This window comes from Terrapene carolina, unplaced genomic scaffold, assembly GCF_002925995.2.
Source record: "Terrapene carolina triunguis isolate 2854851 unplaced genomic scaffold, T_m_triunguis-2.0 Scaffold42, whole genome shotgun sequence".
Lineage (NCBI taxonomy): Eukaryota > Metazoa > Chordata > Testudines > Emydidae > Terrapene > Terrapene triunguis.
This window is the reverse complement of record NW_020664393.1, coordinates 13,081,525-13,096,931: the sequence shown is the minus strand read 5'-3', so window position 1 is coordinate 13,096,931 and position 15,407 is coordinate 13,081,525. Positions and strand designations below refer to the sequence as shown.

Here is a 15,407-nt window from a genome sequence, read left to right as displayed (position 1 = left end):
AGATAATGGCATAGAAAGTACACTTATAAAATCTGCGGACAATACCAAGCTGGGAGGGGTTGCAAGTGCTTTGGGGGATAGGATTATAACTCAAAATGATCTGGACAAACTGGAGAAATGGTTTGAAGTAAATAGGATGAAATTCAATAAAGACAAATGCAAAGTACTCCACTTAGAAAGGACCAATCAGTTGCACACATACACAATGGGAAATGACTGCCTAGGAAGGAGTACTGCGGAAAGAGATCTGGGGGTCATAGTGGACAACAAGCTAAATGAGAGTCAACAGTGTAACACTGTTGCCAAAAAAGAAGCAAATATCATTCTGGGATGTATTAGCAGGAGTGTTGTAAGCAAGACACAAGAAGTAATTCTTCCTCTCTACTCTGCACTGATTAGGCCTCAACTGGAGTATTCTGTCCAGTTCTGGGTGCCACATTTCAGGAAAGATGTGGACAAATTGTAGAAAGTCCAGAGAAGAGCAACAAAAATGATTAAAAGTCTAGAAAATATGACTTATGAGGGAAGATTGAAAAAAACGGGTTTGTTTAGTTTGAAAAAGAGAAGACTGAGAGGGGATATGATAATAGTTTTCAAGTACATAAAAAGTTGTTACAAGGAGGCAGGAGAAAAAAAATTCTTCTTAACCGCTGAGGATAGGACAAGAAGCAATGGGCATAAATTGCAGCAAGTGAGATTTAGGTTGGACATTAGGAAAAGCTTCCTGTCAGGGTGTTTAAGCACTGGAATAAATTGCCTAGGGAGGTCGTGGAATCTCTATCATTGGATATTTTTAAGAGCAGGTTAGACAAACGCCTATCAGGGATCGTCTAGATCAGTGCTTTTCAAAGCCGGTCCACTGCTTGTTCAGGGAAAGCCCCTGACAGTCTGGGGCGGTTTACCTGCCGCGTCCGCAGGTTCGGCCGATCGTGGCTCCCACTGGCTGCGGTTTGCCGCTCCAGGCCAATGGGGGCTGCGTGAAGGGCGGCCAGCACATCCCTTGGCCCGCGCCGCTTCCCGCAGCCCCCATTGGCCTAGAGTGGCGAACCGCGGCCAGTGGGAGCCACAATCGGCCGAACCTGTGGACATGGCAGGTAAACAAACTGGCCTGGACCGCCAGGGGCTTTCCTTGAACAAGCGGCGGCCCGACTTTGAGAAGCACTGGTCTAGATAATACTTAGTTCTGCCATGCATGCAGGGGACTAGATGATCTCTCAAGGTCCCTTCCAGTTCTACGATTCTATGAGTTTGTATCTGCTGATTTTCATTCCATTTCTTCAAGTATGCACCTCCATCTTTCTAAATCTTCCACTTTGCTCTCCCCCAAGAGCACTACATCATCTGCAAAAAGCACACACCAAGGTGCCACTCTCTCGATGCTTTCTGTAAGTGCACCGAGCACCAATGTGAACAACAAGGGGCTTAGTGCCAAAGCTTGATGATTCTGACTCTTATTAGCAACTATTGAGTTTCTCTACATGGCCCAACAGCACCCTCATACATATCCTGAATGAATCTGATATAGTCTTCAGATACCTGTTTCATTCTTATATACTACCTGATGAATTCTCTCAGAATGTGGTCATAAGTCTTCTCAAGATCGATAAATACCATCTGCAGGGTTTTCCTCTTCTTATTTTCCACAAGCAATCAATGCAATGATTGTATTGATGTCAAGCATATATGATAAAAGGCCCATTTCTTGCATCAGCTACTTGGTATATGAAACTCAAGTGAAAGTTTACATCACACTCTTGTGCTCTTAGATCTGTTTTACTCTTATTCCCAAACTACCACCATCTGCACCTTAACTTAGTGGGTAAGAGAGATACATAGCTTCCTCATACAGACTGAAACCTCTTATTGAACTACTAGAGAGGATGTCTCTCTAAAAGATAAGCTTTATGATGCATAAATGCATATGGTATTCTTATTTTTATAACAATAATGGGACCTTGAAATGCAAGTAGGAAGCCATCAGTTTCTATATTATTATTGTTTATACAACTGTAGTGCTCCAAGCCTCCAAGTACCGCATAAGCAGATCAGAAGACAGTCCCTGCTCCACAGATCTTGCAGTCTTGAGAATATAAGCTTTCATTAAAAATAAATTACATTTCTAACCTTTATGGTTGCATAGGTATCACGTGAAGCATGAACCGAGTTTAAACCAGTACAATGCTGCCTTCCTAAACCTGCAGGCAGAAAGCTTTAGAGACTCTGTTGGTGCTCAGAGCTAAGCTATCGATATTCACTGCTGCTGTTCAGAATCCTGTGAGCAGCAGTGAAACTGACAAGAATCCTGTTAATATCACACTGTGTTTCAAAAAGCTATGAGCAGCAGCAGAGCCAGGCAATGGAGTAGGAGTGTTCCAAGGCAGAGAAGCAATGTGTACGGTAGAATAGAGTCCCAACACCAACCCCACCCTTCTCCCACCAACCAGGAGGCAGCCGGGGTGGCATAGGGAACAGGAGAGAATGTTTCCACTCTGTTCCATAGCCAGATAATGCATGCAGCAGATGGATTGAGAAAAACGGGTGTCAAATTTATTAGATATCCACTAACTAGAGATAGGAGACCCTAAAAAAGGTTCAGGAATAGCAGCCCAATAAAAACCTCAGCAACTTGAGGAACAGGAGTTTGATTTTTGACTTGGGGGCTGCCCTGAGTAGTGGGGCCTCTTATACTGGTTTAGTGCTCTGGCTATTCAGTGTTTGGTAAATTTCACAAATTTTACACAAAGGGCTGGGGGTAGATTGGAATGAAATTTTTTTACACATTTAATGAAGCACAAACATACTGTTTCTTGTATTGTGCATATTAAAAACCAGATTTAATGAGAACTGAAAAAAAAAAAAAATCTACTACATCACACTCCTTTCTTTCACTCCTTCTTCAGGTCAGGCATTATTTGCATTCAGTTATGCTCCTTCTTTAGTTCAGCAGAATGTTAGATGGTGATCATTCTTCCTCTTTTAATGTTGATTTTACAACATTAACTCTACAAAATAAGTGAGGTCATATGTATTGTAGACTGAGAACTAAAAGAAAAGAAATTGTAGGCCAAGGGTGTGATCATCATCCTACTCTCAGCCTACTTTATCTTTTATAGACATTATTCTGATCTGAGTTTCTCCCATTGCACATTTCACACAAACTGGACCTCTTACTACACACCTACCAATTGCGCATCTTCAGCTTGACTGATTTTTAACTTTATTCCCTTTTCCTTCATCTCATACATTAGTTCATTTAACATGTGAGTCTGTGCCAGATTCTTAAAGAGACAAAAAAAAAAAAAAAAAAAAGTTAGACACACTGATCTCAACTAGAACATAACTTCTTCAGACACAAATTCTAACTGTTGGCATGTACAAAAATATATTTAACAGAAAGACTTCAGTGGGTATTGAATCAGGCCCCAGGAAAAAAGTATCTCTTATAGGAAATAGGTCTCACTGTTATAAAAGGTGGTCATTGCTGGTAAGTCTCCAAATAAAAACAACAGAAGTAGTTGGAACAGCAATAACACTCTCTCTGTGACTGATTTGTTTATTATTTTCATTGTAGAACAAATCATTTATTATTTTTAACTTTGAGTTTTCCTGTTTGTCTAAGGCCTGGTCTACACTTAAAAGTTAGGTCAACATAGAAAAATTAGTCAGGCGAGTGGAAAATCCATACCACTGACTAACGTAGCTATGCCAACCTAACCCCCAGTGTAGACACAGCTATGCTGATGGAAGAATGCTTCTGTTGATGTAGCTACTGTCGTTCAGAGGAGGTGTTCCTATATTGATGGGAAAATCCCTTCCATAGGTATAGCAACGTAGCTATGACAGTATAGACTCTGTAGTGTTGATATATGCTTCAGAGGGCACTGTGACTTAGCGTAACAGCTTTTGGTCACATCCCTGAAAATATAAATATATATAAAATGAGAAAAAGTCATTAATAATTCAACATACCTGACCTTTACTAAAAATATAGTCAGAGAAACAAACAATGTTGGTTTAATGTGACTCGGGCTGTTCTACACATAGATTTTTGTACTGGTATAACTATTTCCACTAGAGGTGTACTGTTTTTCAAAATGAATTAGGTCTGGTCTACACATAAATGTTAGGTAAACATAGCTATATCGGGGGGGGGGAAACACACCCTTGATCAACATAGCTATGCTGACTTAACACCCAATGGAGACACAGCTGTGTTGACAGAAAAATGCGTCTGGTCAACATAGCTACTGTCGTTCAGGGAGGTAGCGTTCCCACACCGATAGAAAAACCCCTTCCACTGGTATAGGCTGCGTCTACACTATAGAGTTATGCCAGCATAGCTATGTCACAATAGCTATGCCAGCGTAGTCTCCGTAGTATAGCCAAACCCTTAGTTATTCCAGTACAACTCTAGTGTGGATGCAATGATATTGGTATAAAAGTGCTTATGCCAGTATAGCTCATGCAGTATAGCTCTTCCCATTAGGGAAGAAACTATGTCAATTACTATAAGTACTTTTATACCGGAATACGTGTATTCATGCTGGGACGGGGGAGGTTATAGTAAAAGCAATACAATTCTTATGTGTAGACAATGCCTACGTGCTCAATATCCTAACTCACGCATAAAACATCCTTTTCACTCCTGCAGGTAGGACAAGTTCAGTGCATTACTCATGGCTACCTAATATGGAATTGCAAAGATCACACATTGAATTGCAACTGAATACAGCTACAACCCACACACAAACATGATATGTAACACCTGACATTTTCTTCTGTCTCATGCATTTGTAAAGCCTCTGACATAGGGTTTGTTACTGAAGAAAATATTTTGGGGGGAAGGGGAGGCAAGGAAGAAGGAAAGGGTTGGGAAAAAGCTATTAGGATAAAAGGTCAAAAAGCAATAATTGAAGTGATAACATACAAATATCCTTTATAAAATTCACATTTGTAATGATTAAATGAAATATTTCTAAAATGCTATCAACAAGGAAAGCTGGTGTCATTTTTGCATCTTACCTGCATGACAGCATTAAAAAAACATGTATTTCCTAAATTATTTATCCCCTTAACTGGAATTGAAGCGCCATTTGCAGAACTTTTTCCTTTCAATATTTCACTTCCTTCATTATTTTCTTCGCGAAGTCGTATAATTTTTGACGATGAACCTATAAATAAAACTGTAGATTAACATTAAGTGACCAAAAGATCAGATATTTATGATTCGGATATTTAGCAAGAAATAGTGATTCCCTTTACCTAAAAGTGATACCAGTTTGCTTGATTGAACAGTTGGATTTAAAGTTATTAGAGAAAAAAAAGGAAAGGTTGCAAACAAGCTAGCTTTTACGTAAAAACTATTTCCAGTACCCAATACGAGATTGTTAAATATGTCTGATATGGAATATTATATTCAATTGCTGAGATGTCTACTTACCAAAAATAATAGCTTAACACTATAGATCATGAGTTCTTTAAGGCAGGATCTGTCTTTTTTTACTATACAAATGCACCATGCCTACCACAGAAAGTACTGATACTCACACAGAAAGTACTGATACAGGCCCTAATCCTGAAAACTTTTACAGACATGGTTCACTTAATGCAGAAGAAGTAGTTCCATCGACTTTAGTGCATAACTAAAGTTAGCATGTGCGTTTAAGTGTTTGCAGAAATGGGATCTTACTTATACCCTGTTTTTCCCAGTTCACTCTTTCCACTGATTTATTTATTTATTGCAATGTATAACATATAAAACCTTTGCTACTGTGGGTACTTTTGACTTTCTTTAAAATAACAATACAACAAAAACAAAATCAGCAGTAAATCTCCCAGACAAACTCTACCACCAACACAACCAACGGGTGATACTTTTTCCACCGAACTTCTATCCACCATAAAAAGACAAAGAAAAAAAAAACGACCCCACGCATCCCCAGGCTCCACCCTCTTCTACCATCCACACAAAGAGATGGGTCTTGCGGCATGCCCTTTTAGTCACTAAGAACAGTAAAGACTTCAGATTTATGTGCACTATACACATACTAGAAAGACCAGGCAGTAGTTATTACTTTGCTTTTAGGTGCTGTTGAAGGGAGGTGCGCAAAAGCTCCCACCTGAGTACAGTGAATCTCTCTCAATTACTGTACTTTGTTCAATTTGGCTTGCACAACCCATTCAACAGCTGGATACGAACTGTCATCTGTTTTCCCAGATGACACATTTACTTCTCCTGCCCCTTGTCACTGGCACAGGATCTGTTAAGCTACACCCAGCTGCATAAGATACTGCTATTTGTTTAAAATTTAACAAAAAACAGATTTAATAAGCCACAATAGAACGTACTACCAGTAGTTTCCTTGTATTTTCCTATTTGCCTTATTACTTAAATAGACAAGGGGCAGTGAAGTTAGGCAGTCATTAACTTGTAGCCTAGAGGTAATGTAAAGACTTGAGATACACTATTTAGCCTAGAATTCTACTAGCAACTTTCATATTGTCATGATTGCTCTACTAAATATGAACATTACTGACATCTACAGTGTTTTAAGTATTGATTAATAATGCATGTCAATGTAAACGAGTTATGGACTTAATGGATGCCAAGCACTGTGATGCTGCTATCTACATCATGACATATGAATTCATATATTTGTTCTAATGAGTTACACAGTGAAGTCTCATTAAAGTGTTCTTGGGAAATAACTAACAGACCTATTTACGTTAATGAAATGCTCATGCCAAAAGGTTATTTTATGTATACTCCTAGGTACTTACTTCCTTAGAATATGGAAAAATATAATTAAATGCAGAAAAAAAGTAGATGCAATTTAAAAATATCTATTGTGGCTGACAACAAACCTTTGATGCAATTTGCATGCACTCCTTAAGGATACCAAGGCATAATTATTTTTCAAGTTATGTATTTTTCAAGTTTGTCAAAATGCAGTTAGAGGCACTTGCCATTTAATTTTTTTTTTTTAAATGCTCTCAATGACACAGTCTACGCAGCTTACAAATATTCTCTATTCCACTGGTGTGGAAACTGAAGACAGTACAAGGACACAGTGAGAGAGTAAATTCTCTTTGAAAAAGTAAACACAGCAAATGACAAACAGCTTGGGAACCCTTCATAATTTAAATAGGCTCCCACAAACTAGGATACATGCAGTAATATCCTTTCACTGACATGCTTACAAGCTACATGCTACAGTGTCTTGCAGCAGCACCATCACATAAAACTCCTAAGGCGAGAAAAGTGTGAGAGCTTGGGGGGAGGAGAAAAATCTCCAAATATCTGCCACCTGAAGGTACTGTTCAGCACTGGAAAATAAATAAAAATCACTCCCCTCCCCCCTGTCACACACACTAAAACAGTTCTGTATGTGGAGAAAATTGATGGTTAAACAAAAAAAGCCAAAATTGTGTAAATAATTTGTGTATTGGTATACCACAGTTGTTGCATTTATCCATCGGCATCCAAAAACATCTGGGACAGCATCTTAAAGTAAACAATGTTCACAAGGCCATCTGGACAAAACTGCGGGCAAAAATTAAAGCATAAGCATATGGAAAAGCAGATTTTTCTCTTCCCTTTAGCAGTACAGGATGACAAATGTCAAACCTAGATCTGTCTACGCTTCACTGTGCTATGCTTTGCAGCACCACCTGGCTCTCCTTGCACAGCCACCAAATATGGACAGCACTGCCACAGCAGACCATATCCGCAGGGCAAACTCAATAAAAGCATTTCACTTCATGGTTAAATGGCAGCTTCACACAAGTAGCAAGGTTCCATTTGCTAAGTCTCACATGTAAATAATTTAAGAAAAAAACAAAATCAAAACAACGATGACCAATTTTGTTATTAGACCTGAATGCTCATGTAATTACAAAACACAGTAAACCAGAATTATAGATCTGACTGTCACGTTAGCTAGATAAACCTTATAAAGATAAAAAATAGAACTAAATAAACAAAAGCTGTATACATTTTATTAGTGATTCCTAGGAACCGTCTTTCCTCCACAGAGATTTTAAATATTGCCTTCTCTCTTCCACCCCTCCCCCCCAATCTTTAATAGATTTTCCCAAATGACATTTTCTAAGAAGAATAGGTATTTTTGTCTGGAAAAACTCTAAACAGACACTGCTGTAAACTGGTCCCAGTACAGACATTATTGCGTAACTAGTTCATTTTGTACAGTGACTTGTAAGCACATTTATACATCTACAGGATCTCTAATTCAAAAGGTACAGCATCTATTGATTCCATACTGGAAAGCCCTAAGTTCAGTGATAAATGAATGGGCCTGGGGCTGGTAAGGCTGAATATGTTTGGTGGGCATGTATAGAGCTGGTCAGGCAGCCTCCAGCCAACTTAATAAGTGAAAGTGGTAATAACTGTAATTGCTGTTTGTTAACAGTTCTACAGACTTAAATTTCAGGGCTCTACTGAAAAATAACCCAAGGCTAAAAGCATGCTAGAGCCGAACCTTTAAAAAAAATGGACAGTGCTTGTGTACAAAAACATTTTTATAGACTCTTTTTGATTCAATGTGGCGCATATTCAAATATTTTATCATTCCTCTTTTAGTAACAGAATGTGACTTTTCAAGCCAATACAGACACAACAAAGGCTCTATAAAAAAAAAGTTACACTCTTCTATCAAAGCAGCTGTATGCTACTACAAACACATACCAGGATAGATTCACAGTTTCAAGGATTAAAAGAAAAAAAATACCTTCCCTCTATAAAACCAAACCAATTCCCAAGAAGCAAAATTACAAAGGAGTTATGATAAAGAGAAGCTGTATGTAAAACTATTCATACTGACTTTCAAACTATGGGAAACAGTCTAAAAATTAGTGATGGCATAAATAGAGATTTTAAACAGAACAAGGTAATACCTTTACCTGGGACTCAAAACACTTCACAAAAATGTATCTTACATAAAAAAATTGCAGTGTGTACCAAATAGCAATAGTAGCTTGGCCAAAAGGTTTCTTTTACTGACTGGGACTACTAAATACTACTGCAATACAAATAATAAAAGTTCCAATTCCCAGCTAACCAAATGAGAAATAATGCATTTCCCTGAGTGCAAAATAAATGTAAATAGAATAGTTAAAATATATGTTCCTAATTCTGTTATACAATACTTTATTTAGAATTAATTCTCTTGTGAACCTACACATCCATTGTTAGATTTGTACATGGGGGAAGATATTTCAAAAAGTCATAAATGCATTGTAAACTAATCATCCGCCTCTGTGAGCATAAACTGCTTACAAACAGAGATCTTCTTTATGAAGACAGGTATCTAGCAGAGTTATTCCCATCTTGCTTCCAGTTCCTTGGCTTTAGTCCCATGATCAATAATAATGTGCATCATACAGTGCAATCCATTTGAACAGAATGAGCTTAATTGGGAGATTGCCTATGGAACTGATTTAGGCAAACAATATTGAACTATAATGACTGCTACTTAGCCTGGACAAAATTATGACCGTATATATTTGGCTTAATGGGAACACATTCAGCCAATGTCAATTAAACTGTATTTAGCCAGGTGCTAAAATATGTATGAAATTCTAAATTCAGATCTTTAAAGGCAAAAGTTACTAAGTACAAATTCATAATAAGAAAAAAAATAAGTTAAAATAAAAGTGAAGTACAATGAATTTTTTTCTTTTATACAGTATATTAGGTGCATCATATAAAGTATTTCTAGACCTTTAAAAAACAAAAAAAACCAAAGATCTCTGAATTGGGACAATAGTCTTGTACTATGTTGCTTTGGCGCTGGGGTGTTTCAGCATTAAAGGTGATTTGCAAATGGGCGTAAAAAGTGTTTGAATGTTAAAAAGCAGAATAGAACAAATGAGAATGCAGAGTGTGAGGTGGGTTTTCTTGTACTTTTTTATTTTATATTAGAAATATCAGGCCTCATCTACTCCAGGTCTGAGACCTGATTTTGCCACCTCTTTGGACAGGGTTCACTATTCCACACCCATCAGTGTTGCACTGTTTGTGGGAGTTCATAGAGTCTTAGAACTTGGCCCTGCAAGGGGCTGAGCACTGCTATCAATGAGAGCTATGAGTGTGCAGCACCTTGAAGAAACTGACTCTTAGGAAGGGTAGGAGAAACGGTAGAGAGAGTTGTCTAGCTAATTTGGTAGTGCTTACAAATAAAGGGCCTGATCCTGAAATTCCTCCACTTGCAGAACACTCACTGAAGTCAATAGGAGTTGGGAAGGTGAAGGGCTTAAGGACTGAGCCCAAAGTAACTAAAAACCACATAATTCATAAAAACTGGAGATTTTAAGTTTAGTTTCTCTTTACAATTCAGTGGAACATTTAACAGGTTCACAATAAATCTTGTTAGCAAAAACTCCTCAATTCAGATTATGCACTGGGTTAAAAATTACCAGTCCGAAGTTTAAACAACAATGCAACTCTGACTTGCACAAGAAACTCTAAAGACTTATTGTAGTTTTTGTATCAATTTATTTTGATTGTATTTCAAATATGTGCAGTGTGTGCATGCTTCAGAAATATTTTTGCTGAAACAGAAATGTATCTGGGGATACAGATGGTATGCAAACAAAAACGTAAATGACAATCAATTTTTCCTTCAGCTGGGGGATTAAACATCTTTGTTTATTTTTTCAATGCAACTTTTTTTAAAAAATTAAAAATGAGAGTTCCAGGAATATGCACCCTTATTCCAAGGTCAAGCCTTTTCTATTGAGTATATCTCTGGTACTTCAGCTGAAGGCCTTCATGGAAAAAAGCAAGGTTAATAGATTTCCTTTCTTTTTTAGTAAATTCTCATCGTGCTGCATTATGAAATGCTACTAAATCGCCTAGCGCTCCTTTTTTATTTAAAAAAAAAAAAAAAAAAAAAAAGGGAACTAAAACTAGTTTTCTCAATATTCTACAATCATGAAAACCTAACCCTTAGAAAAAAGAAATATTCTCTTCTTAAATGGCTGCTAATTTTATGTTTTAAAAGCCTAATTTTTTCTCTCAGTGCTAAAATAATGCCAGGATTAGAGAAAGCAAACTAGAGTTTTATTTCTATGCATCTGCCACAATATAATAAACTGAAAATTATGTCTGGTTCTTTCACAATTGTGCAGCTATTCAATCACTAATTTTGAGTTTCTACTTTCAGACTATTTGTACTTTTGTTCACTACTAAATAGATGAGGGGGAAAGACTTGGGAGAGAGAAAGGAGAATCAAAATAATTCTTCAGTGAGGCAAATTATTTTGTTATAGTAGCACTAGGAAAGAACAATTTGTCACTGAGTTGTCATCTCATTTTTTCCCAAAAAGTAATCTGTTTTCTTAATTAACAGCATCTCCCAAGGAAAGGTCTGTATTTGTCAAACTGAATTTCAGGCCAACAACACAGGAACTTTTTTTTTTTTTTGGACGTGTATCCTCTCTTATTTTGGTAAGGGGCACATTTAGTATTATTTTGCTTGTTAATTTTGTTTCTAAACATAAGGGCTGGTCTATACAGCTTCAGCAAAGCACACTAGGAGGGTGGGATTTGTAAAGCACTCTGACTGCCTGATATAGTTCCTACTGGCATTCTCTAAAGGATACCTGGTTTGTATTAACTTTTAGGCACCTTTTAGAGTGTGCCACCAAGATCTAAACAGGACAAATACAGGTTAGACAATTTTACAAATCAGCCCTCGCTAGCATGCTCTGCCAGAGCAGTGTAGGCAACCCCTAAATCATGAGTGGCCAAACTTACTGACCCTCCGAGCCACATACGATAATCTTCAGAAGTTTGAGAGCTGCAAGACACTCACAACCTGGCCCGTGGGGCGGCGCCTGCCATGGCACGCACCTGGCTGAAGCCCCGAGGCCTGCCCTCCCCCCTGCGTGGGGTTAAAGCCCCGAGACTCCCCTCCCTGCAGAGAAGAAGCCCCTAGCCCACCACCCTGCCGCAGGGCAGAAGCCCAAGCTCCCTCTCTCCATCTTGTAGGTGGAGAATGGGGGAGGGGGGGGAAAAGAGAGTGGTGGGGGCTTCGTGAACAGCACTTTAACTGTAAAAGAGCTGCATGTGGCTTGCGAGCCACAGTTTGGCCACACCTGCCCTAAATCAATGCAACTGGTTAATCTTGCTCCTTAAATTTTGAATTATATGTACTACAGATTAGTTAAGAAAAAGCTACAATTTTTAATTTAGTGTAAAACACGGTCAACTCATAAATATTCACCCACAAATGTGGAATGGGGTAATTATTCAGAATATTTATTTTTCCCCAATACAATTTCACACAAATTACCAGTCTTAGAAATGTATTACTTTCCTAGCTATTACAGAAACTGTACTATATCAATGATATCTATAAAAATACAAATCAAGTTCCCCATTTTCAACTACTGTCAGCTGCTTCAGCAGAGCAGCACAACCGAACTTAAAACAGCAAAAACCCATTCCGCTACTTGCCTCCCCAGCAGGGGTTGTGACTGCAAAGCCTGAGAACTAATACTAGCTCTTCTCCTCCTTTCTCTTCAAAAACCACACTGGGAACAATCATCTGTGACAGATTTAACTTAAACTTTTTTTAAAATCAATCTTCAAATATTTATATCTCTGCACTTCTATTAGGGCAAATATACATAACAATTTTCAAGACTGCAAAATAATTTCTTCTTCCCCAGAAAACAATCAGACACTCAAATAGTAGTATCTCAGCATGGTTCCTGTGTAGTACACGTGCATTATGTTCCTGTGAAGTTCACAAGTGTGCCATCCTGACAATACTGCACCTGCCTTCCTGGGAAAACCATCATGGCCTGCTAATCTTTTCTACAAAACAAATTTCTGGGTGGTACTCCCTAGAAAGCAGTCTTGCTTTATTCTTCCATCTTGTGCCCAACATGACCTCTTATCCAAACAGACTTTAAAAAAAAATAAATAAAGACATTGCTGGGTACAGCAAACCATAGGATCAGATGCGAAAACCACACAGCTGCAAGCATTCTTTTGGGAACCCAGCATTGGAGTTCATCTCAATCGCTTAATGTAATTACAAAAGTCAGTCATGTAGTAGTAATGTAATTTGCACATTTCTGCAGCTGAAGTGAAGTTCAATCTTTATGAGAGACTGAGTAAAAGGCAGGGGTCCTGCTGCCACACTATTCCACCACATTAGTACCAAATGACAAGCATTTTGCTTTTGTTTATCCTCCAAGATGCATTAATTAGGAAATCTATATAACCCACCCTCTCTTTCCAGTTTTAAAATGTTTTACTTTATCTTTATATGGATTCTTGATTATCAAGAACTTGACAAGTATAATAGCCAACATCTAATATTCATGTGCATAATGTATTTGTACAGAGGCTTGCACATATTTGTATGCTATGAAGTGTCATACCAATCAGTTGTCAGAGAACAAAACACACAGATATTAGACTGTACATTTTATTATAGATGCCACAATTTCTTCAATGAAAAATAAGTAGCAATTTTCCCACTTCAGTATGCTTACTCACAGATCAGAAGAAATGGGGAGTAAGAGGAGAAAATACAACAAAGCACAAGATTTATTTTAAAATATTTAATAGCAGGTTGTTGGTAGCAAGTATTGCAGCTGGTAGTCAATACTTTCAGATTTATCATTTAAAAAAAAAAACCACATTTATTACGATTTTTCTTAACCTCATTATCTGAGGATTACAAAAATCAAAATTGTCTATACTGTATTAAAAATCAAAAGGGAAAAAGAAACATCAACAGAACTATGAAACAAGCATTTAAATGAAATTAAGAATTATGGTGAAAATAACTATTTAACAAGAAATAAAGACCTCAGATCTAGCCACAAAAGACAAGAAGATTCAAAATTCATATATTTAATTCAGACTATTATATTTTATCCCCTTTTCTGTTTGTACACTAATGTGAGTTAAGTTTGGGTCTCAGTCAAGATTTTCGGTATGTCGTCTGTTTTTTCTACCCTCCAAGATCTAACAAGGGCCCAAGTTAAATTCTTTTAGTGGAAAAACAATTTTTTTTAACTTTGAATTTAATAATCATTTAGTGAAGAACAATCGCTGCAACTAAATTTATCGAACTGGAACAAGACAGTCAACCTTGTTCAGAAGTGTCCCCTGTCACCAGTGATTTATCAATAGATCAACGATTCCCAGACTCTTCTGGCAGCTGTACCAATTCACCAGACTAAGACCTCAGCTGTACCAGTCAGAATCCTCTCCTCTTGCTCTGTAACCTCTCTTCCTTGCTTCTTTAGTGATAAAGATACAACCTTTGAGCTCAGTCTTTCTAAGTGTTGCAGGCACTGGCCCTGATCTGAACCACTTAAGCATGGGATTGAGTGCTTTGTTCAATAAGGGTCAGAAAGCTGGTCACTGTACAGGATCCAGTGTTCTGCATTAAGCTTTCTGGTTCTTCAAGCTCCAAATCCTGCAAACACTTAAATGCATTTGACTTTAAGCATGTGAATAATTGCACTGAAGTCAATTCAACTACTCACATACTCAAAAGTTGTGCATAAGTGTTTGTGGGATTAGTCTAATTTTGCCCTCACAATTACATGGACATAGACAACTGGGGACTTCAGGGAGAAGGGGAGGGGGGCTTTAGCCCACAGGCCTCTCCCCAGAAAAATTTTAGGGACTCCGTTGATAAAGGAAACACTGAGTTTGGAACAGAAGCTAGTTTATCTCACTTTATTAATAGTGGGCAAATTTAGTTCCTACTAAACTACTCATTGAAGTGATAGTCAACTGCTATTATTTTATTATGTTTTAACTCTAGCCTCCACTCCCAAATAAATAAAAAAATTGTCAATGGCTCTGAATTAAACTAGAGGAACTCAAAAATCCAGCAACACATCAGACAGTGCAAAGACATTATTTAGTGCAGCACCAGTTGCACTGTACATAAGCTAGAATGAATGAGACGGCAGCAGTAACATACTGAAGCTCACCAAAAAAGCTGAGCTTAGTACATCGCTGATTTTAAATTTCATTCTCTATAATTCAGTATTTTGTGATATTACTCCTTCATTCAGAAAATGTCTTCACAAACATGTTCATCTGAGTAAAATCTTCAAGAGTTTTCTGTCTTTTTGGTATCTCACTTTTAATGCCTGCATTCTCAGACAGCGTTAATAAAATTTGATTTTCTAACTCTTGGATTAAATAAATAGGGCATACTCAATGTGCTTCTATTAAAAAAAAAAAAACCACATATAAAATGCTCTTCCTTTGCATGAGCATTGGGCCCAACATGACTTGACAATGATTAAGATTTAAGATTAAGCTGGCTGGTAATTTTGGGTGTCCCATTTTCAGAAAGTGATGAGCAAAAATCAAGACACCTTAAAAGCATCTCATATTGGCACCT

General features: G+C 37.6%; 1 protein-coding gene across 3 annotated transcripts in view; it reads right to left on the bottom strand.

Moving 5' to 3' along the window:
* Nucleotides 1–15,407, bottom strand: part of USP45 (ubiquitin specific peptidase 45) — an 85,871-nt gene that overhangs the window by 50,893 nt on the left and 19,571 nt on the right. For all 3 annotated transcript variants that reach the window (XR_002908027.1, XR_002908028.3, XM_024198422.2), the window contains exons 6-7: nt 5,023–5,171; nt 3,183–3,278 (exon numbers count right to left, since the gene is read on the bottom strand). Coding sequence is in view for 1 of the 3 variants with exons in the window: in XM_024198422.2 (XP_024054190.1) it covers nt 3,183–3,278; nt 5,023–5,171 (245 nt within the window). In the remaining 2 variants the exon portion in view is untranslated. The remainder of the gene's footprint in view (nt 1–3,182; nt 3,279–5,022; nt 5,172–15,407) is intronic.